This window comes from Schistocerca piceifrons, chromosome 1 (genome assembly GCF_021461385.2).
Source record: "Schistocerca piceifrons isolate TAMUIC-IGC-003096 chromosome 1, iqSchPice1.1, whole genome shotgun sequence".
Taxonomy (NCBI): Eukaryota; Metazoa; Arthropoda; class Insecta; order Orthoptera; family Acrididae; genus Schistocerca; species Schistocerca piceifrons.
In genome coordinates, this window is record NC_060138.1 from 68,699,870 (window position 1) to 68,719,468 (window position 19,599).

General features: G+C 39.7%; 1 protein-coding gene across 1 annotated transcript; it reads right to left on the minus strand.

Moving 5' to 3' along the window:
- Positions 1–1,163: 1,163 nt before the first annotated feature.
- LOC124709186 (otoancorin-like) lies at positions 1,164–15,361 on the minus strand. Its single transcript, XM_047240822.1, has 6 exons — positions 15,314–15,361; positions 5,409–5,576; positions 2,057–2,203; positions 1,687–1,972; positions 1,457–1,563; positions 1,164–1,379 (listed from the first exon to the last, which is right to left on the minus strand). Exons 2-6 carry the CDS (start codon positions 5,502–5,504, stop codon positions 1,164–1,166), a joined length of 852 nt encoding a protein of 283 aa, XP_047096778.1. The 5' UTR covers positions 5,505–5,576; positions 15,314–15,361.
- Positions 15,362–19,599: the final 4,238 nt, after the last annotated feature.

Here is a 19,599-nt window from a genome sequence, read left to right on the forward strand (position 1 = left end):
ATACTTCCTTGCATTGTACTGAGACTTAGAATGTTTAGAGACTGCTGGTGTTTGACCACCAGCAAGAGATGATGTCTGACACTTCATCGGGCATCATCCACCTTGATGCCACCCACTTTGACCAGGGGCCCCTCCCCATAGGCACCACCCAGCTGCATCAAAGGCCACCTGGCAGGATGGCCATTGCCGAGAGTCCTGATGCCTCAGAGTGTCTGGCATCTACTCCTTGGTATAGCGGGGAATTAACGGCACAGGCATCAGCAGAGCAATCCCTACAGATCTCAAGGCACAATGGACATGATGCACCTTGTAAGGCGCCCTTTCCCAACTGGCTTGCTCTTTGGAAAAAATTTTGAAGATTGGAGGTCAAACCCTACAGGGGACCATCACAAAGGCCAAAATGTGAGAGACTCCTTTCAGTTGCCTCTTAAGACAAGCAGGAATACCTCGGGCCCATTCTTAAACCCCCCCCCCCCCTCCCAAGGGGCTATGATGATTCTATGTTTCCTCTTTTTATGTATTGGTCATTTGAATGCAACTGGCTGACCACTCAGTTATGATATTGTGAAATGCTCATGTAATTGTGGCGTGGAAAGTAGAAGCAAATAAAATATATTTCATCATGATTATTTTCAATAACGGCAATATCCATAGTCTATTTTCCTTCAAAATCCATTATAACTGCAGTAACAGTCATTTCTTCATGCTGATTGGTTTCAGACAATAATGTCCATTATCAAATCATGGTCCAAGACTTAAGTAGCTTGAAAACTTGTGAGATTGTCCACCACAAATCAATGCAGAGAAATGACTATTGTTGCAACTGTGACTGATATTTAACTGGATCTCTCAACATCTAGCATCAGTTTATCGAATAAACTTGACACACCTTTAACTAATCAAAGGCTGTTGCAATGCATTTACTGCCAATTCTCAACATGATCTGTTTCCTACAATGTAATTAAGATGTAATTAGTCATTTGTCATTATGCAGAATTTTAGCAAAGTAATTACGAATATTAGAATAAATAGCAATTGCGAGAAATAAAAGATATATAAAAGTACAACACATTTATTGGATAGAATACCAACACAAAACTTTGCACATGAACTGTAAATAACACCATGACAACAAATGATAGATGTAACATTTTTCCATGTAACTAAAAGATTAAATGAAACCATAAAATATTTAACATAATGACTGTTTGTATGTTTAAAACCAAATTACACACTGATTTATTAATTAAATCTCTCTCTTGACGTCTCAATGTTTTTTTTAGTATTTCTTTCTGTTGTTCCGGCAGCACAGAGAATTTGTCTTCACTCACTGAAACAGCACTTGGAAGCAGGGATGCCACTTGTTCAACTGTAAGATCCTGAGGAATATTTTGGTATGGACATTAATTGTGTATCAAACAACCAAAATAATGACAGTGAAAGAGAAATGAGTTACCTTAATCACATTCAGAGGTAAGCATTGCACAGCACGAGGAGTCAAGCCACAGAGGGGTTGGTTACCCCGAGTTCCTTTCAGCGATTTCCAATGTCTGGTATTCAATCCTTAGAAAACAATTGTTTTTAAAGGCATTGGATTTAAGTGAATAAAACAAACTGTTTCCATGTTAACAACAACAACAACAACAACAACAACAACAACAACAACAACAACAACAACAACCTTACCTGCCATTATAACCCCTAAAGCAGAAATGTCTTCTGAACTCCATGTGCTTGGATCTCCATAATTTCTTACAGCTATTGCTGCAAGATCCTGCAAGCACATCATTGGACACCCCTTTATGTTTCTCAATATAGGTAAAAGTTTAGCAAAGGCTCTGTTCTTACTAAGTAAGTCTGTGATAGTGGGCGTTGGTAAACCACAAATAATGTTTCCCAAAGCTCCAACTGCTTCTGTTGGTAAGGTCTTATTCAGATTGTCAATTAACCACTTGGTTGCTAAAATTCTGATCTGTGAAGTTGGATTCACAAGTTAAAAGTGTTTCAGTTCATGATTAAGCAGCTAATGTAAAAGAAAAGTTTAATGTTTACTAACCAATTTTGGATCTTCTATTTCTTCACCTAATGCTGCTATTGTTTCCATGTAGAATCTCTTGTTATTTAATTTCACTTCATTTATATCATTCATTCCCATTACTTTCACTAGGTGGCCAAGATCCAGTAAATTTGTCAGGAGAAAGGCCTGTTAATAAATACAAGTGAGGATAACACAAATTTTTTAGTGTTATAGTTTGTGAAACTAGTTTGTTTTTATTTTTGTATGTACTCACTGTAAGTAACATCTCTATCTTATAGCAATAAAGAACAAAATTTGATAATCTGATCTCTCTGTACATCAGGCACAACATGCTGGGTACACAATTCATTTAGATGGAAAGGGGGATTAGATTTAGATTAGATTAAAGTATGCAAGACTCTTGCAAATAAACAAAGTGGAGAATTTTGAAATACCGTATTTACTCGAATCTAAGCCGCACTTTTTTTCCGGTTTTTGTAATCAAAAAAACCGCCTGCGGCTTAGAATCGAGTGCAAAGCAAGCGGAAGTTCTGAAAAATGTTGGTAGGTGCCGCCACCACTAACTTCTGCTGTCGAATATATGTAGTGCTACACAAGCATGCTTTGTGGGCACAAAGATAAATACTGGCGCCAAAACCTCTGCATCGGTAAAAAAATTTTAAAAAAAGGTAGAAGACGATCTTTTTTTTTCTCCGCCCCGAGTTTCGACCACTGCATTTTCATACATTATCAGACGAAGTAAATAGAAATTCCGTATTGTTCATCTTCGAATGTAGCAGAATTTCAATGTACTATGAAAATCTGACTGGCAAGACTGTTAGGGATGTTTGTCAATATGGCCAACTCTACGTTCCGAGTTTTTTCCTACCTGTGAGAAGAGATGGTTGCTAATAGGAACCTGATGAAATGTGAATCACATGCAGTATTATCTTCACCATAAGAATAATACGAATATAAACATTTTGTCATGTATTCTTTCGTGTTTGCTGCTATCTCATTTAAATCCTGTCTGCCTAATAAACTACGAAACTAGAGTGAGACAACAGCAAACGCGGAAGAATATAAGTATCGTGTCATGTTTATATTTGTATTATTCTTATGCCTAATAGTGATACTCAGAAATGAAGCACGGCAACTGACTAGATTTTAAATGTAAGATGACTAATTTCTGTGCAGAATTTGATGTACTAAAGAAGCGGCCGCAAAGATTTTCAAAAGGAGAAAAATTTTCGCTATACTCTCGTTCAGAACATCTTCTATCATACGCAGTCTATTATCTGGTTCTTGTTGATCATTATCAAAGAAAGCAGCAGTGTAAGTAACAACAAATAGCAGTCTCTTGCCATTGTTTCACTAATGAGACGATTCCTCTTTTTTTTTTTTTAAGCGGCGGTAGCGCGCACAAAAGCAAGTCATGCCACGAGCCGCGACAGGCCGTAAACACGCACTATTAAAATGCGTCAAACAATGCATGACACAGTACAGTAATGCATTTTCAGCTTAGAGTGACGTAAACACCTATAACAAAGAAAACGGCACTTATCAGATAAAAGCAAAATAAGCAATCGATTCAAACCAGACGAAGCACGTGAAAAAGGAAGGGTACCCGTATAAATACGGATGGAGCGCCTGACGCATAGCAATGGCTACCTGGTAAAACTTAACTGCTAAGCTTACGACTCTAACCAAACTACTGTAGCTGTATCGTCATTCATTCGACCTAAATTGTGTCTCATATTACAATGGACCAACTTTGTTTCGATTTGGAGGTGCGGCCTAAAACTTTTCTCTCCCCTTGAATTTTGAGTCTCAAATTTAAGGTGCGGCTTAGATTCGGGAAATTTTTTTTCCCTTTATTTCGAGTCTCATTTTTCAGGTGCGGCTTAGATTCGAGTAAATACGGTAAAATCTCATAGATGCACTGGCAAGGGCTTCTAGAGATGGAAAAATGTTGAAGTACACATTTCAATGAGTATTAGATGTCTCAGCTGCTTGACAAGTAGTGTATTAATTGACTGACTGGAGGAAATAAATCGACCGAACTGAAGTCATTGATTCCTCCCCACAAAAACATTCAAGAGAAAAGTATTACTTTAAGGAGAGGGTGGGTGTATAATTCTCTTATGGTTTCTTCAGAGACATAGAAACAAGGTAAAGTAAGTGAAGGTGAAAGAGCCATAAAAGAATAATAAAACACCTTTAAGTAAGAGGCCAGATCATTGAAAACAGCCAGAGACCCCATGTTTAACTTTGTTGTGGGATTCTCACCTTCCACATCCAAGTGGTCTGCTTCTAGTTACATAAGCACTTTTAGTTGCAAATATCCTCAAGTGGGAAGAGGTGCTTGTTCAGAGCTTATTTCACAGCTATCGAATACTTGGTGCCAGATTTGGTATAATATGCGCTTTTATTATTTTGCAATGAGAATTCTATATGAAGCAGGCTTTCATTAATCTCTACCAAGTGCCTTGTATCAACACTTGTCAATATGGCGTTAGGTTACCAAAAAGTTTGGGTTAGTCTTTTTGCCATGTGCTTCTACTTGGAACCCTGTACATTTACATTCCTCTATTCCTTTAAAATTAAACTACTACTTCAAAGCATTGTGGTTATTTGCATGCTGTCACTAAGGGAGCAATGGCATTTTATTTAATTGAAATATAATTCAAACATACTTTAATTTTAATGCAATATTTTATTTTTCAGATGGATGGATGGGTGGTGTATGATGATTTATTCACCCAGAGCCCCAGAAATGTGAATTTATATTTACAGTTTATACTCACTGGTGGCAATTTCACACCCATAATCATAAGAGAGTGGGGACTTCTTTCCATATTTACACATGTAAGAAATATGTCACAAACAGGTACAAGGAACAGGATATAACTGCAACCACTTCTTCCATTAGTTATTCAACATTTATACTGTAACAACAGTTGCTTTGGGAAAAAAACTGCAATACACAGTACAAATATTTTTTCACATTTTATTACATGATAAACTACTGACTAAATCTGTACATTCTTCTTTTAACTGTCAAATAACATGAGGCCAAATGAGTGAAAGCTACCAATAGTGGAATCAGCTCATATATGATTCTGATAAATGGAGTTAAAAAAGGTTGGAAATGAACAGAAGTACAAAAGCAGGAACAGAGTGAATTTAAGCAGTATTACAGTGCTGCACACTGAAATACTATGAGAAACAATCTTAGAATAAAAAGGAGTGTATTGTGAGGGAACAAGTTTCTCCATTACAGAGAGAGAGAGATACTGCAGTTACTAATGTAAACGTGCATGCATTCATGCAGGTCAAACTAATGTTCTCTGAAATCTCTTATTAATATCTCTTACTAATAGATTAATACCTTGCCAAGCGTGTTCCACACAACCTTTTGTGCCCTTTGTCCAAGGTCTAGAGCACCAAAAATGTCAAGACATTCTTCAGTTTCATCATTAACCATATTTTCTATATCTTCCTCCTTTAGGCCAAGGTAAGCACCAATTCCACTTGCTTTTATAGCATCACATGTAAGCTGAAATATTTTACAAATCTCAGCACATTTCCATTATACTTTTAACTATAGTTTAAACACCACATTAAGATTTTCCCAGCATATTTCTTGCAAATTTTTGGGTGTGCAGCCAGATACCACTGAGATTCTGCCACAATATTAATTTTGAGTAACATTGGTGCCCCCAACCTATTCTACTGCAAAACATCTGGCCCTGCTACTCAAGCTGTATGTGGGTAAGTGTTGTTAACACATGCCTAATTCTGTGGTTCTTTGTCAATTGCTTGAAAACAAACTTAACAGCTCTGATTTACTTGTTAGCTTTGATGTAGTCTCACTTTTTACTTAAGTGCATTTAATGGACTCTTTACATCTTACTGGTAACTTCTTCAGTGGTGACCTGATGGCCTTGTTTGAACTTACCCTCTCATCAGCTTACTTCTTATTAAATATCAAATTCTTTGAACCAACAGATGGCTTTGCCATGGGGAATCCTTTGTCCCCTGTGGTAGCTAATCTTTTTTGTGGAAGACTTAGGAGAAAGCACTTTAGTCCGTTGTTTTAAAACCAATGGTTTTCTAGCATTATGTAAGATGATATTTTTGTTGCATGCCTTCATGGCAGACAAGAACTGGAGAAATTCCTTTCTCACATAAACTCACTACATGAGAATATCAAGTTTATGATGGAGAATGAGAAATATGGGACACTATGCTTTCTAGATGTGCTAGCATGCCATAAGAATGAAGGGTCACTGGGACATTTTGTACACAGAAAACCGATGCACACAGATCTATATCTCCAGCTGTCACCACTCTGTACAACCCACCAGTGTTCTCCATATCTTAATACATTGGGTTTACATAATACCAGACAGTGAAAACCTCCACGAAGAATTACAATACTTGGAGAACAATTTTTTTTAAGAGAATGTCTACACTTCATGCCAAATATGTAAGGCCAAGCACAGCTGTATTAAGAAGAAGCAACACACTGAGGACACTTATGACTATAAATCAACTGCGTTCCTTTCATACGCTGGGAATGTGTCTTCTAAAATATGCAGATTGCTTAGGAAAAATAAAATCAAGGTTATCTTCTGTCCACCACTGAAGATTTGTCCCTGGTTGGCTTCATTAAAGACAACTTACAATTGGAAAAAAAGATGCTTACAATAAACCCTGTGAGTGTGGTGCTGCTTATACAGGCCAGATCACCAGATGACAAACTGTCCAGGAGTATTGTACAGAACACTAAAGATACACCTGTCTTCAACAACCATTAAAAATCAGTGGTAGCAGAACGCTATTTCCATGGGACACTCAATGGAATACAATAGAAAAATAATTTTAGCTCGTTTCCACTTTTTTGCGATTCATTAATCAAAGAATCTGTGGAAATGCATCTTGCTGATAATCTTATAAATCTTGACAGCTTTCAACTGGATAAAAATTAAAATCCTGTAATTAAAATTGTCATAGCATAATTGATGGGGTCATTCAGTACTCAATGATTAATTCATCTCACTTTAACCACTGATGACAGCAGACCCACCTCTGCTGTCCTGCACAGTCATCACCTGATGCATGCACCAAAAGACACCAGCACATTTTGCATGAGAGAGATTCAGTGCAAATACTGTGAATGCACCTAGGCTCTTCATTAGTAGTCTACTCACCTGAAGATGGCCGGACATATCTGGGCTGAAAGATCATGGCAGAATGTCAACGGGATCTGGCTGCATGCCCAAAAATTATTAGAAGAGCGCGTTAAACACCTTACACAAATAAGTGCCTTGATCACTTAAAGCCCATATCCTAATTTCTCACTTTTTCCGGAGAGTACCAAGAGCACAAGTGTCGTAGTGTAAGTAAATTTTACTGCCGCCAACTTAAATTTCGTGGAAAGACCACAAAGATAAGAGAGATTGGGGTTCATACAGAGGCGTATAGGCAGTCATTTTTCCCTCGTTCTGTTTGAGAGTGGAACGGGGAGAGAAGATGCTAGTTGTGGTATGAGGTACCCTCTGCCATGCACCGTATGGTGGATTGTGGAGTATGTATGTAGATGTAGATGAAGATGAAGTGTAATTTGGAAAACAGGACATTCCTCATAAGAACTGTCTTAACATCATGTTGTGAATTTTCACATATCTTTCTTAAGTGGTGGAATTCCGTGACATCCAAGTGCATTTGTACAATTTGCTTAAGATGGCAACAACATGGAAAGGAAAGATTGCTATTCACCATACAGGAGGCATTGGGTCGCAGAGAGGTACAATAAAGAAGAATCCCAGGAACACTTCAGGCTCCAGATAAAGTCCTCCCGCCTACACATGCTGAAGCCTGAATTTGGCTGTATCTGACAATAGCAGCAATCGAAGTGGGGTGGGTCGTGGGGGTAAGGGAGTGCATGGGATAGGAAAGGGGAGGCTTATCCTGCCCCAACACATCGATGCATGTTCCCACAGGAAGAACTAACATCTTTTCCCTCCTTCACCCTACTATCCCTCCTACTCCAACTACCCACCCCCGTTAGATTACTTCAAAAGAGCCTATCAGAGAGCTGAAGTATTTCTAACATTTTTTCCATTGTACCTGTCTATGACTCAATGCCACCTCCATAATCTGACATCCCCATTTCAGCAAGTATGAACAGGGGAAAGATTTTGTTAAGGTTTTGGATATTTTTGTAGTATTAGCTGTAATTGAATTTCTGGTCAATGCCTTGATAGTTGTGATATTTGTTGGGGTTATAGGAGAAAAATGGTGTGGAAGATCTGTTTAAGAAGAAAGCTTAGGAATTGATGTCTCACTGATGAATAAGTCAATAGTGACCGAGCAACTCAGATGACAAGGAAGGTGAATGAAACTGGAAGGAACCATCCTGCAATTTGCCTGAAGTTGTTTAAGGAAACCACAGAAACTCTGGATCTGTACAATAAATTTTCACCACTGATCAGCCCAGGATCAGTTTATGGGCTAGCTGGGCAAATAGCTAATTGATCATCAACGCCCAGTCAAGGTTTTCAGTAAATGGACATCTGCTGTCTCTCTCCACAGATGTAATGTCTCTTTTGACATAGAATGGTTGTCAGCTGTTAAATGGAGGTATTGTTGGTGGTTGTGAGTGATGTGTAGAAGTTTTCACAATGCCATTAAAGAAGTGGCAACCAAGCCAAGGAAGGCACCTCATGGAGGGTTATATGAATGACATACTGGAGTATGTTTTCATATTCTGGGCAAAATGAGTAGAAAGTTATGTATCTTAGAATCTAGAGAAACATGCCAACCATTAATTGTTAAGACAAAGTGTTTAAATTAATAGCTAACCCATAAATATGTTGACATAAGAATACGTATCCATGTACCAATGATGTTCATTGTTTTGTTTGTGGATTTGTGTTCTGACGGAGAATTAATTGTCAATCAGAATGAGCATCGCAAAGCAAAAGGAGATTGTAGATTTGGTTACAGTACAACACTGAGAAAATCAGTGTTCACTGATAGTAAGGCCATAAAGACAGGGTGTGTGTGTGTGTGTGTGTGTGTGTGTGTGTGTGTGTGTTAATGCACGAGAGAGAGAGAGAGAGAGAGAGAGAGAGAGAGAGAGAGAGAGAGAGAGAGAGAGAGAGAGAGAGATAGAGACTTGAGAAAGGGATTCAGGTCTTTTGTGTTCAAAGGAGACTGGTCATAAAAGGTTGTTGATCATTCAGAGAGAAAACAGTAGACACTCCTGCTATTTCCACTAGCCACATTTCCATTAGCCACCCTTCCTTGTCCTAACATACAATGGTTTATCAATAAAAATTTGTCGATGTTTCTCCAACACCACGAACTTGAGACATAGTGATCATGTATGTCCGGTAACCGATAACATCACGAGGAGGTATCTGCTCCAAAACCGTAGCTGTAGACTTAGTAGTAGTAGTAGTAGTAGTAGTAGTAGTAGTAGTAGCATTAATACGAATTATTGTAACAGTCAACCAACATTGACCGACTGGATTGTCAGTAACAGAAAAAGTAAAATCAAAATGACCTCCTCGAAAAACAGTCTATCTTTGGAGCAGATACCTCCTCGTGATGTTATCGGTTACCAAAGGTTCTGATCACTATGTCTCAAGTTCATGGTGTTGGAGAAACATCGACAAATTTTTTTTATTGATGAACCATCATGTGTTAGGACAAGGAAGTCTTGTAAACTATTGCAAACTTATTCATTCAGGTGCTATTCTTGCTCCCAGATCAACATACCCCACTACTCATTCCATATGACCCAGATGAAGGGCCTGTGTGATACATTCACTTGCTTATCATCTCTCACTGCAGGATTGAGCTATATAGCATAGGTGTGGTACCGATAGCTACGATGCCATGGCGTAGGTGCCAAGTTCTTAGGTTGGCACTAAGACACGGACACAGATGACAGCACCCTCTAACCAGCACTGTGCAGATCTACGAGCTCCGCTACAGATTCAGCCTATTTTATTCCGAGGAGACGACCTGGCAACATTGTTTCTACATCATAGGGGGCTAGCAATTACAGACTGTGTTACTTCAGTGATAGTCTGTCCAACTAGTAGTAGCTGTTACATTTTGTGAACGAACAGCTTCACACCTACATGCTCATCTATATGCAAAGTTAAGTGAAAGAGTTGTAACCTAACTGCAGTACCGAAACATTTTCACCTTTCTCTGCTCCTATTCACTTCCTACATTTGGCCTATCCTTCAGTTTACAGGAGCAGACCCACATGCTGCCTTCCAGGCAGGATACAAAAGTTGGCGACGAGCATCATTTTTCTCCTCTTACCTATGATTTTTGCTCAGTACTGCTTTATCTTTTTTGTGGTATCTCCATGTGACTGAGTGACTGTATCTAAGTGTTCCCACCTTTTGCTATAAGATTTTCAATTGTGTAAACCATGGCTTCGCCACAGGAACAAGGTTCGCTGTCCGATCTCTTATGTTTTCAGGCTCAGCAAATGACACAGCTGCTTGCTGCCATAAACGGACTGGTCACACTACAAACTGCAGCTACTTCGGAGCCTCCGGTGCCACCGCCTGTACCGACACTGTCGCCAATGGCGCCACCATTTTGTGCCTTCAATCCTGACATTGAACGCTGGCCAGAATACATTGCCCAGCTCGAGGCACACTTCACAGCATACAACGTACCAGATACAGAGTGGCTTGCCTTTTTCTTTGCCAATGCAGGTATTGTGTTATACCGTGTGCTCATAAAATTGTTTCCTACCACCCGCCCAGAAACTAAAACTTATGACGAAGTGCTTTGAACTCCCACTTCTGTGACAGTGTAAATGTGGTAGTTGCATGCTACAAATTCTTTCATCTCTGGTGTGGCCCTATGCAGTCCAACAAATCTTGGTTAGCAGACCTTGAGGTACTAACATCTGATTGTGACTAATTGCTCATGTGGGTACTCATATGCAGATATAATGATTAGAGACACTATTGCACAGAAGGTGGCGGATCACTGCATCAGCGAGAAAATCCTCAGATTTAAAAACCCGTCCTTGCAGGAAGTAGTAGACTTGCTAGATAGACAAGATGCATTAGATATGGCTACTTCCACGTTTGACGTGACCCTGGGGGTGTGTACTGTTAGCACGGCACAACATGTGCCCTTCTGCCCAGCCCCAGCAAAGTCAGCCATGCCGCACTGCGCCGCTTGCACGTAAGTAAATAAGTTTCAAGCCTGGTACCCACTGAGAAACTCAAATCCTGTCTGAACTTCTTTTGTGCCCACCCACGGGACAGTTGCCCATCCCATCAAGCATAGTGTTATTTTCGTAATAAGAAATGACATGTGAAAGCTGTGTGTAGTAAGAGAAACTCATTCACAACTTGTCTCCCATTCGCGTGACTCACGTGGGCGTCACCGCAATGGCAACTGCCATGATCATGATTCACATCAACCTCCTGCTTCACATGCATCAACAGCTCATTGTGTGGATCACGTTTTGCCAGACACTTCCTCTCACATTCAGTGCAATGCAAGGAAACTTTTTGTGATGTTTAACATGTGTGGACGTTCTGTTCGCATGCAGCTGGACACTGGTGTGTCCGTTTCTTTACTGAACAAATCTACGTATGAATTGCTTGGTTCACCCCCTCTTTGTCGTTCATTCCTCGCTGACTGCATTTACTGGACAGGAAATCTCAGTGCTCAGTGTGTGTAGTTTGCAAGCCACGTATGGTGCAATGACGTGTACAGTGTCTTTCCATGTGCTCCACTCTACTGATGCTACGAATGTTTTTAGCATGGATGCATTTTAACTTTTTTGGCCTCGCAATTCACGACAATGTACTTCGCATCAATGCTAGTGGCCATGCAGACAGTGTTGCTGCCCTATGCAATGATTTTGTTGAACTCTTTTCTGATGGCCTTGGTTGTGCCACAGACTTTACAGTGCGTATTTTAGTTAAAGACAATGCCATGCCTATTTTCTGGCGCTCATGCCCTGTACCGCTCACACCGCACGATGCCGTAGCTGCTGAACTTACGCATTTGCAAGACAGTGGTGTCATTGAACCTTGTTTCTGCTTTATCATGGGCTTCGCCTATAATGTGTGTGTGTGAAGTAACCAAACAATTGTCTCCGTATTTGTGTTGACTAAGTGTACAGTAAATCCCCAGACAGTGGTAGCTACTTTTCCCTTACTGTGTCCTGAAGACATTTTTGATCTACATCTACATCTACATTTATACTACGCAAGCCACCCAACGGTGTGTGGCGGAGGGCACTTTACGTGCCACTGTCATTACCTCCCTTTCCTCTTCCAGTCGTGTATGGTTCGTGGGAAGAACGACTGCCGGAAAGCCTCCGTGTGCACTCGAATCTTTCTTTTCCACAGCTGGCTTGCGGGACGCATACTTTCAGATTCCGCTCGACGAACAATCTCGGCACTATTTTGTGATCAACACTCACCTAGGATTATTCAAGTTTCACCACCTTCAGTTCAATTGTGCTTTGGCTCCTATTTTTCAGTCTTATTTGTAGCAGTTGTGTGCCACTGTCCCTGGTTGTTCCAATTATCTGGATGATATAGTTTTATCATGTCGCACCCCTGATGAACATCTGCAGAATTTGAGTGCCTTATTTTCTGTACTTTTGCAGGCAGGACTAAAGTGTAAAAGAGACAAGTGCAAATTTTTCAAACTGAGATTCAGTGGTGGCCGGCGTGGCCGTGTGGTTCTAGGCGCTTCAGTCTGGAACCGCTACGGCACAGGTTCGAATCCTGCCTCGGGCATGGATGTGTCTGATGTCCTTAGGTTAGTTAGGTTTAAGTAGTTCTAAGTTCTGGGGGACTGATGACCACAGATGTTAAGCCCCATAGTGCTCAGAGCCATTTGAACTATTTGAGATTCAGTATTTAGGACATATGATTAATGGACAGGGTACCCACCCCTCGCCATCACATCTCAGTGGGATTAGATACTTGCCAGCACCCAGGAACTTGAAAGAATTTCAGTCTGTGTTGGGCAAAATTACATATTATATTCAGTTTATACCAAATGCAGCGCAGATTGCAGCACCTTTGCATCGCCTTCGGCGTAAGAGTGTTCCTTTTGTTTGGTCTTCAGAATGTGATGCTGATTTCCACAACCTAAAATCTGCTTTGTTGAGTGATCACTGTGATTCCTTTCGATCCCTCCAAACCAGTTGTTTTGGCTGTCAATGCATCTTTGTACGGCATTGGCGCTGGTCTCGCACCGCATTAATTCTGTTGATTGCCTGATCGCTTTTGCATCTAAGTTGCTCAATTCTGCCCAGTGAAACTATTCTCAAATTGAGAAAGACGCTTTAGCTATTGTATATGGAGTGACTAAGTTTCATGATTTTTGTATGGTCGAAAGTTCTATTTGGTCACTGACCATAAGCCTTTGACATTGTCGTCCCACCCATCATAGCCAGTTCCGGCCCATATTGCACAAAAGTTGCAATGTTGGACTTTGTTTTTGCCTACAGCCCAGCATGGCAACGCTGATGCTTTGTCTTGTCTGCCTATCGGTCCTGACGAACTGTTCGATTCTTCTGAATGTCCTGCATGTTTATTTATTTGTAAGATAAGGAATTAGCTGCTGGTCTTCCAATGGATTTCCTTTCATCGCATTGCTTCCATGACAACTGCCAGTGCTTCTTTGCAGATTCTTTTGCAGTATATTCATACTCAATGGCCTCAATCTGCTACACTGATTCGTGACCCACTTGTTCAATGTTACTTTGCGCAAAGTCACAACTTCTCTGTACACCACGGTGTTATCTTGCTACAAACTGACAATGATCAGTCTCGTGTTGTTGTACCTTGTACGTTGCAATCTGAAGTCCTCCAATTGTAGCATGCTGGTCATTGGGGGTCGGCATTGATAAATTGAGAATTTGCTTGCTGACTGTTGCTCTTGTGTGGAGCATCAATCTGCTCCCTGCCAGCACTTCTTTGCGTGGCCAACTCCTGCTGCACCTTGGCAGCATGCGTTCATATTGATTTTGCGGGTCCTTTCTGGGACACCCACTGGTTGATAGTCATTGATGCATACAGAAACTTTATTTTTGTTGTGCCTATGTCTTCTGCTACACCTGCCAGTACTATTCAGACTGACGTCTATTTTTTGTATTGAGGACCTTCATGAAGTTATTGTCTCCGACAATGGCCACCAATTCGTATCCTCCAAGTTTGAAGCATTCTGTGCTGCTAACAGCATTTGGCATCTGACCTCAGCCCCGTTCCACCCCCAGTCGAATGGTGAGGCTGAACGTTTTGTGCATACATTTAAGTCGCAGATGAACAAGTTGCGCACCATGCACTCTTGCGAGCGCGCACTATGGACTTTCCTTGCTTCATATTGCTCCCAGACACGCGGCACCCCCATACTTTTTGACATTGCATCGTTTCAGGGGGAAGGGATGTGGTATCGACAGCTATGATGCCACAGCGTAGGTGCTAAGTACTTAGGTTGGCACCATGGCACAGACATCGACGACAGCGTCCTCTAGCTGGCGCTGTGCAGATCTACGAGCTCCGCGCCAGCTTCAGCCTATTTGATTCAGAGGAGACGACTTAGCAACATTGTTTCTACTTCATAGGGGGCCAGCAATTACAGACTGTATTACTTCAGTGGTAGTTTGTCCAACTACTAGTAGCTGTTAGATTTTTATGGATGAACGGCTTCGCACCTAAGTGCTCATCTGTACGCAAAATTAAGTAAAAGAGTTATAACCTAATTGCAGTACCGAAGCATTTTCACCTTTTCCTGCTCCTACTCACTTCCTACATTTGGCCTACCCTTCAGTTTACAGGAGCAGACAAGTGCCGCCTTCCAGGCGGGATATAAAAATAGGGACACACTTGAAAGCAGCCATTTCATTTACTAGCTATGATGCAACCAAGATTATTAACCTGTTACCGATCTGGACATATTACCAAACTTACACTGTTATTATCTACCAGCTTTACCTATTGCTTGCTGAAAATGCCAACTATCTGAAGTATTGAAAATCTTCAAGTGTTTTTTTTTCTTTTTGATGTTCTCCTCCAACTTCTTAGATGAGCTTTTGGACTATCAATAATGATCTATAAAAAATTGTGATCCACTAATTGCAAAACAAACATGAGAAAATAAATTTATAAACATTTTGTTTAAGTGACCATGGTGGGTCCAGCTTATACTCTTCTTAAATGCAATACTTCAGGTATTATATAAAATACATCAGATATAACATCCATATTTACTTACATTGCTAACAATATTTACTTTCTGTAAATCTGTAGCAGAAAGAGAATCTTCATCCTCCACATTGCTATGCTCTATTGTAGGTGAGCTGCCGAGTTCCTTTACCTTTGAGTCTTCAGTTGTTTCATGAGCATTGTTCATTACAGCTGCTCTCAAACTGTTACCAGGCTCATTTTGTGGATTAAAAATTTTAGATGAAGCTGCCACTACATAAAAAGGAATGTCATTATAATTTGTGCATTAACTGATTTCACTTATTTGGTGGATTACATTTACACAGATTACATGTATATGTCTCAGTAAAAATCTTGCACACTGAGTACAACAGTACAACAGGGAACTGAAAACAACAGTGTGGTCATTAGGGATGGAGCACAACCCTAAAATGGGGAAGGATTGGAAGAAAATACAGCCATTTCATAAAATACATACCATCATTTGGAGCAAGTGATTTAGGGAAACTGGATTTTTTTTAAATTGGACAGGGATATGAAACAAGGAAAAGCTAGATTGCTAATCACCACAGAGGTGGTGTTGAGCAGCACATTGAAAAAAGACTTACATATTGTTAACAGTCAGGGAAAGCACCCTATATAAAATAAGGGGGAAAAGACACTTATACCACATGTGTGAAACATAGAAAAACATGACAGAAAACAGTATTCACACTAGCTTTTCAGCTAATGCTCCTTTTCTAGTAAAGAGATCCACACAACCACAGCCACCCAAATGTTCATCACCTGATGAGTTAGGGTGTCTGCATGGTTGTGTGCAAATGGATGTAATTTTGTTACAGAAAGTGACAGAACTCAAAAGGCTAGTGTGAATACTGTTTTCTGTTGTGTTTCTCTGTGCCTCACACATCAGTTTGTTATAGGAAGGTGATTGCCTTTCCCTTATTTTTAGTAATATTCCACCCATGAATTTCCATTATTGTTGGACAAACTACTCTTTCAGACTTTGCCTAGAAACTAACTAGTATGAGGAACTATGTATCAGTGGGTGTATGATCCAGTCTGTAGCAGTTTCAGCAAGGTATATAACAATGAATGAAATCTAACACGTTACAACCAGAAAGCATTTTCAGTACATTAAATGACATGTAAGAAGCAACAAAGTAAACGTAAAATTTATACCTCATTTTCAGTGTTTCATTTTTATTGCATAAAAATTCATTTTTCTCAGAACATTATACACTGCTGGAATTCATGGGCTGAATGGAGAATGTAAAAGTTATAGTACAATGGAAGACAAAACTACATCAGCATGATACTCTAAAACACCATCTACATTGATACTCTGCAAATGACATTCAAGAGCCTGGCAGACAGTTCATCGAACCACCATCACAATGATTTCCTATTATTCCAATCTCTTACAGTGTACAGGAAAAACCAACACCTATATCTTTCCGTGCAAGCTGTTATTTCCCTTATTTTATTGTGATGATCATTTCCCCCTGTGTAGGTTGGCTTTAACAAAATATTTTTGCATTCAAAGGAGGAAATTTGTGATTGAAATTTCATGAGAAGATTCTGCTGCAACAAAAAAACCTTTATTTTAATAATGTCCTACCCAAATCCTGTATCATTTCAGTGACACACTCTCCCCTGTTTTACAATAGTAAAAAACGTTGTGTCCTCCTTTGAACTTTCTCCATGTACTCCGTCAATCCTATCTGGTATGGATCCCACACCATGCAGCAGTATTCTAAGAAGACAGACAAGCATAATGCAGGCAATCTCTTTAGTAGATTTGTTGCATTTTCTAAGTGTCCTGCCAATAAAATGAAGTCTTTGGTTAGCCTTCCCCACAACATTTTCTGTGTGTTCCTTCCAATTTAAGTTTTTCATAATTGTAATTCCTAGGTATTTAGTTGAATTTAAGGCCTTTAGATCTGACTGATTTATCATGTAACTGAAGTTCGACGGATTCCTTTTAGCACTATTGTGTATGACCTCAATCTTTTTGTTATTTAGGGTCAACTGCCAATTTTTGCACCGTACAGATATCTTTTGTAAATCTGTTTTGCAATTTGTTTTGATCTTCTGATGACTACTACTCAAAAAATGGCAGCATCATCTGCAAGATGGCTGCTCAGATTGTCTCCTGAAACGTTTATATAGACAAGGAACAGCTAAGGGCCTACAACACTACCTTGGAGAATGCCAGAAATCACATCTCTTTTATACAATGACTTTCCATCAATTACTAGAACCGTGACCTCCCCGACAGGAAATCACAAATCCAGTCACGTAACTGAGATGTAAGTACACAATTTCAGTACAAGATGCTCATGTGGTACAGTGTCAAAAGCCTTGTGGAAATGCAGAAATATGGAATCAATTTGAAATCCCTTGTCAATACCACTCAACACTTCATGGGAATGAAGAGCTAATTGTGTTTCACAAGAATTATGTTTTCTAAATCTGTGTTGACTGTGTGTCAACAGACTATTCTCTTCAAGGTAATACATAATGTTTGAACACAAAATATGTTTCAAACTCCTGATGCATATTGACAATGATATGGGCCTTAATTTAGTGGCTTACTCCTACAACTTTTCTTGAATATTGATGTGACCTGTGCAACTTTCCAGTATTTGGGTGTGGATCATTCATTGAGTGGAGGCCTGCATGAGGCTGTTAAGTATGGAGCTATTTTAACAGCATAATATGAAAGGAACCTGACTGACGTACAGTCTGGACAGGAAAACTTGCTTTTGTTAAGTGATGTAAGTTGCTTCACTACTCCAAGGACATCCACTTTGACATTACTTATGTTGGCAAATGTTCCTGATTCAAATTCTGGAATATTTATTTCACCTTCTTTGGTGAAGAAATTTTGCCAGGCTGTGTTTAGTAACTCTGCATTGGCAGCACTGTCATCAGTTTTATTTCCATTGCTGTGACTTAGAGAAGGCTTTCATTGCTTCTTGCCACTAGTATGCTTCACATCCAGCCAGAATCACTTTGGATTTTCTACCAGGTTTCATTGTGGAAGCTATTATCAGCATCTTGCATTTAAGTCCATGCTAAATATTGAGCTTTGGTAAAAGATCACCAATCTTTGAGATTTTGTGTCAGTTTAAATTTGGTCTGCCTTTTTGTTGTTTCTGCAACAGTGTTCTGACCCATTGTGTGTATCTTGGAGGACCAGCTCCATTATTTGTTAATTTATCTGGTATAAATCAATTGCTGCTTATACTATTTCTCTGAATTCAAGCCACATCCATCTGGTCTACACTTACATTGTTAATTTGGAAGGATTGGAGATTTTCTCAGAAAGATGTCATGTGAATATTTATCTGCTTTTTTGAATAGGTATATTTTTAATTCATTTTTGTAGGATTTTGGGGGTTACAACATTCAATCTTGCTATAACAACCCTGTGTTCATTAATCCCTGTATTCATTTTGGTGCTCATTATTAGTTCAGGATAATTTGTTGCTAACTGATCAAGTGTGTTTTCAGAACCATTTACTGTTAGCATGAGCTCATGAACTAACTGCTCAAAATAATTTTCAGAGAATGCATTTAGCCTAATTTTGTATGATGATGATGATGTGTGTGTGTACCTCTGGAATTAAATATGTATTTTCACCAACATATCGAGGGAAATTAAAGTCACCACCAACTATAATTGTATGTCGGGTTTTGTGTGAAATCATTCAAGTTTTCTTTGAACCTTTCAGCAACTGTATCATCTGAATTGGGAGGTCAGTAGAAGGATCAAATTATTATTTTATTCCTGTTACCAAGAATGCCCATTGCCCATACTAACTCACAGAAACTATATACTTCAGTTTTGTGACAATATAAACTACTTCTGACAACAACAAGCATGCCACTGCCAACTGTGTTTAGCCTTACTTTTCAGAACACTGCCAGATTTTTCGCAAAAAATTCAGCTGAACTTATCTCCAGCTTTAGCTGGCTTTCAGTGCCTATAACAATTTGAGCATCATAGCTATCTATAAGCACTGAGCTCTGGTGCTTTCCCAACACAGCTACAAAAATTTACAGCTGTTATACTGATGGTTCCTTCTTCCTATGTTCAGCCTGCACCCTTTGTGACTGAAGCTCTTTTGTGTTTTCCTGAGACCCTCTAACCTAAAAAACTGCCCACTCCATGCTACACAGCCACTGCTACCCTCGTAGCCACCTCCTGCGTATAATCGATGCCAGATCTGTTCGGCAGAACCTAAAACCTGACCACCCTATGGCACAAGTCAAGGAATCTGCAGGCTACATGGTTGCAGAACCATCTGAGCCTCTGATTCAGACCGT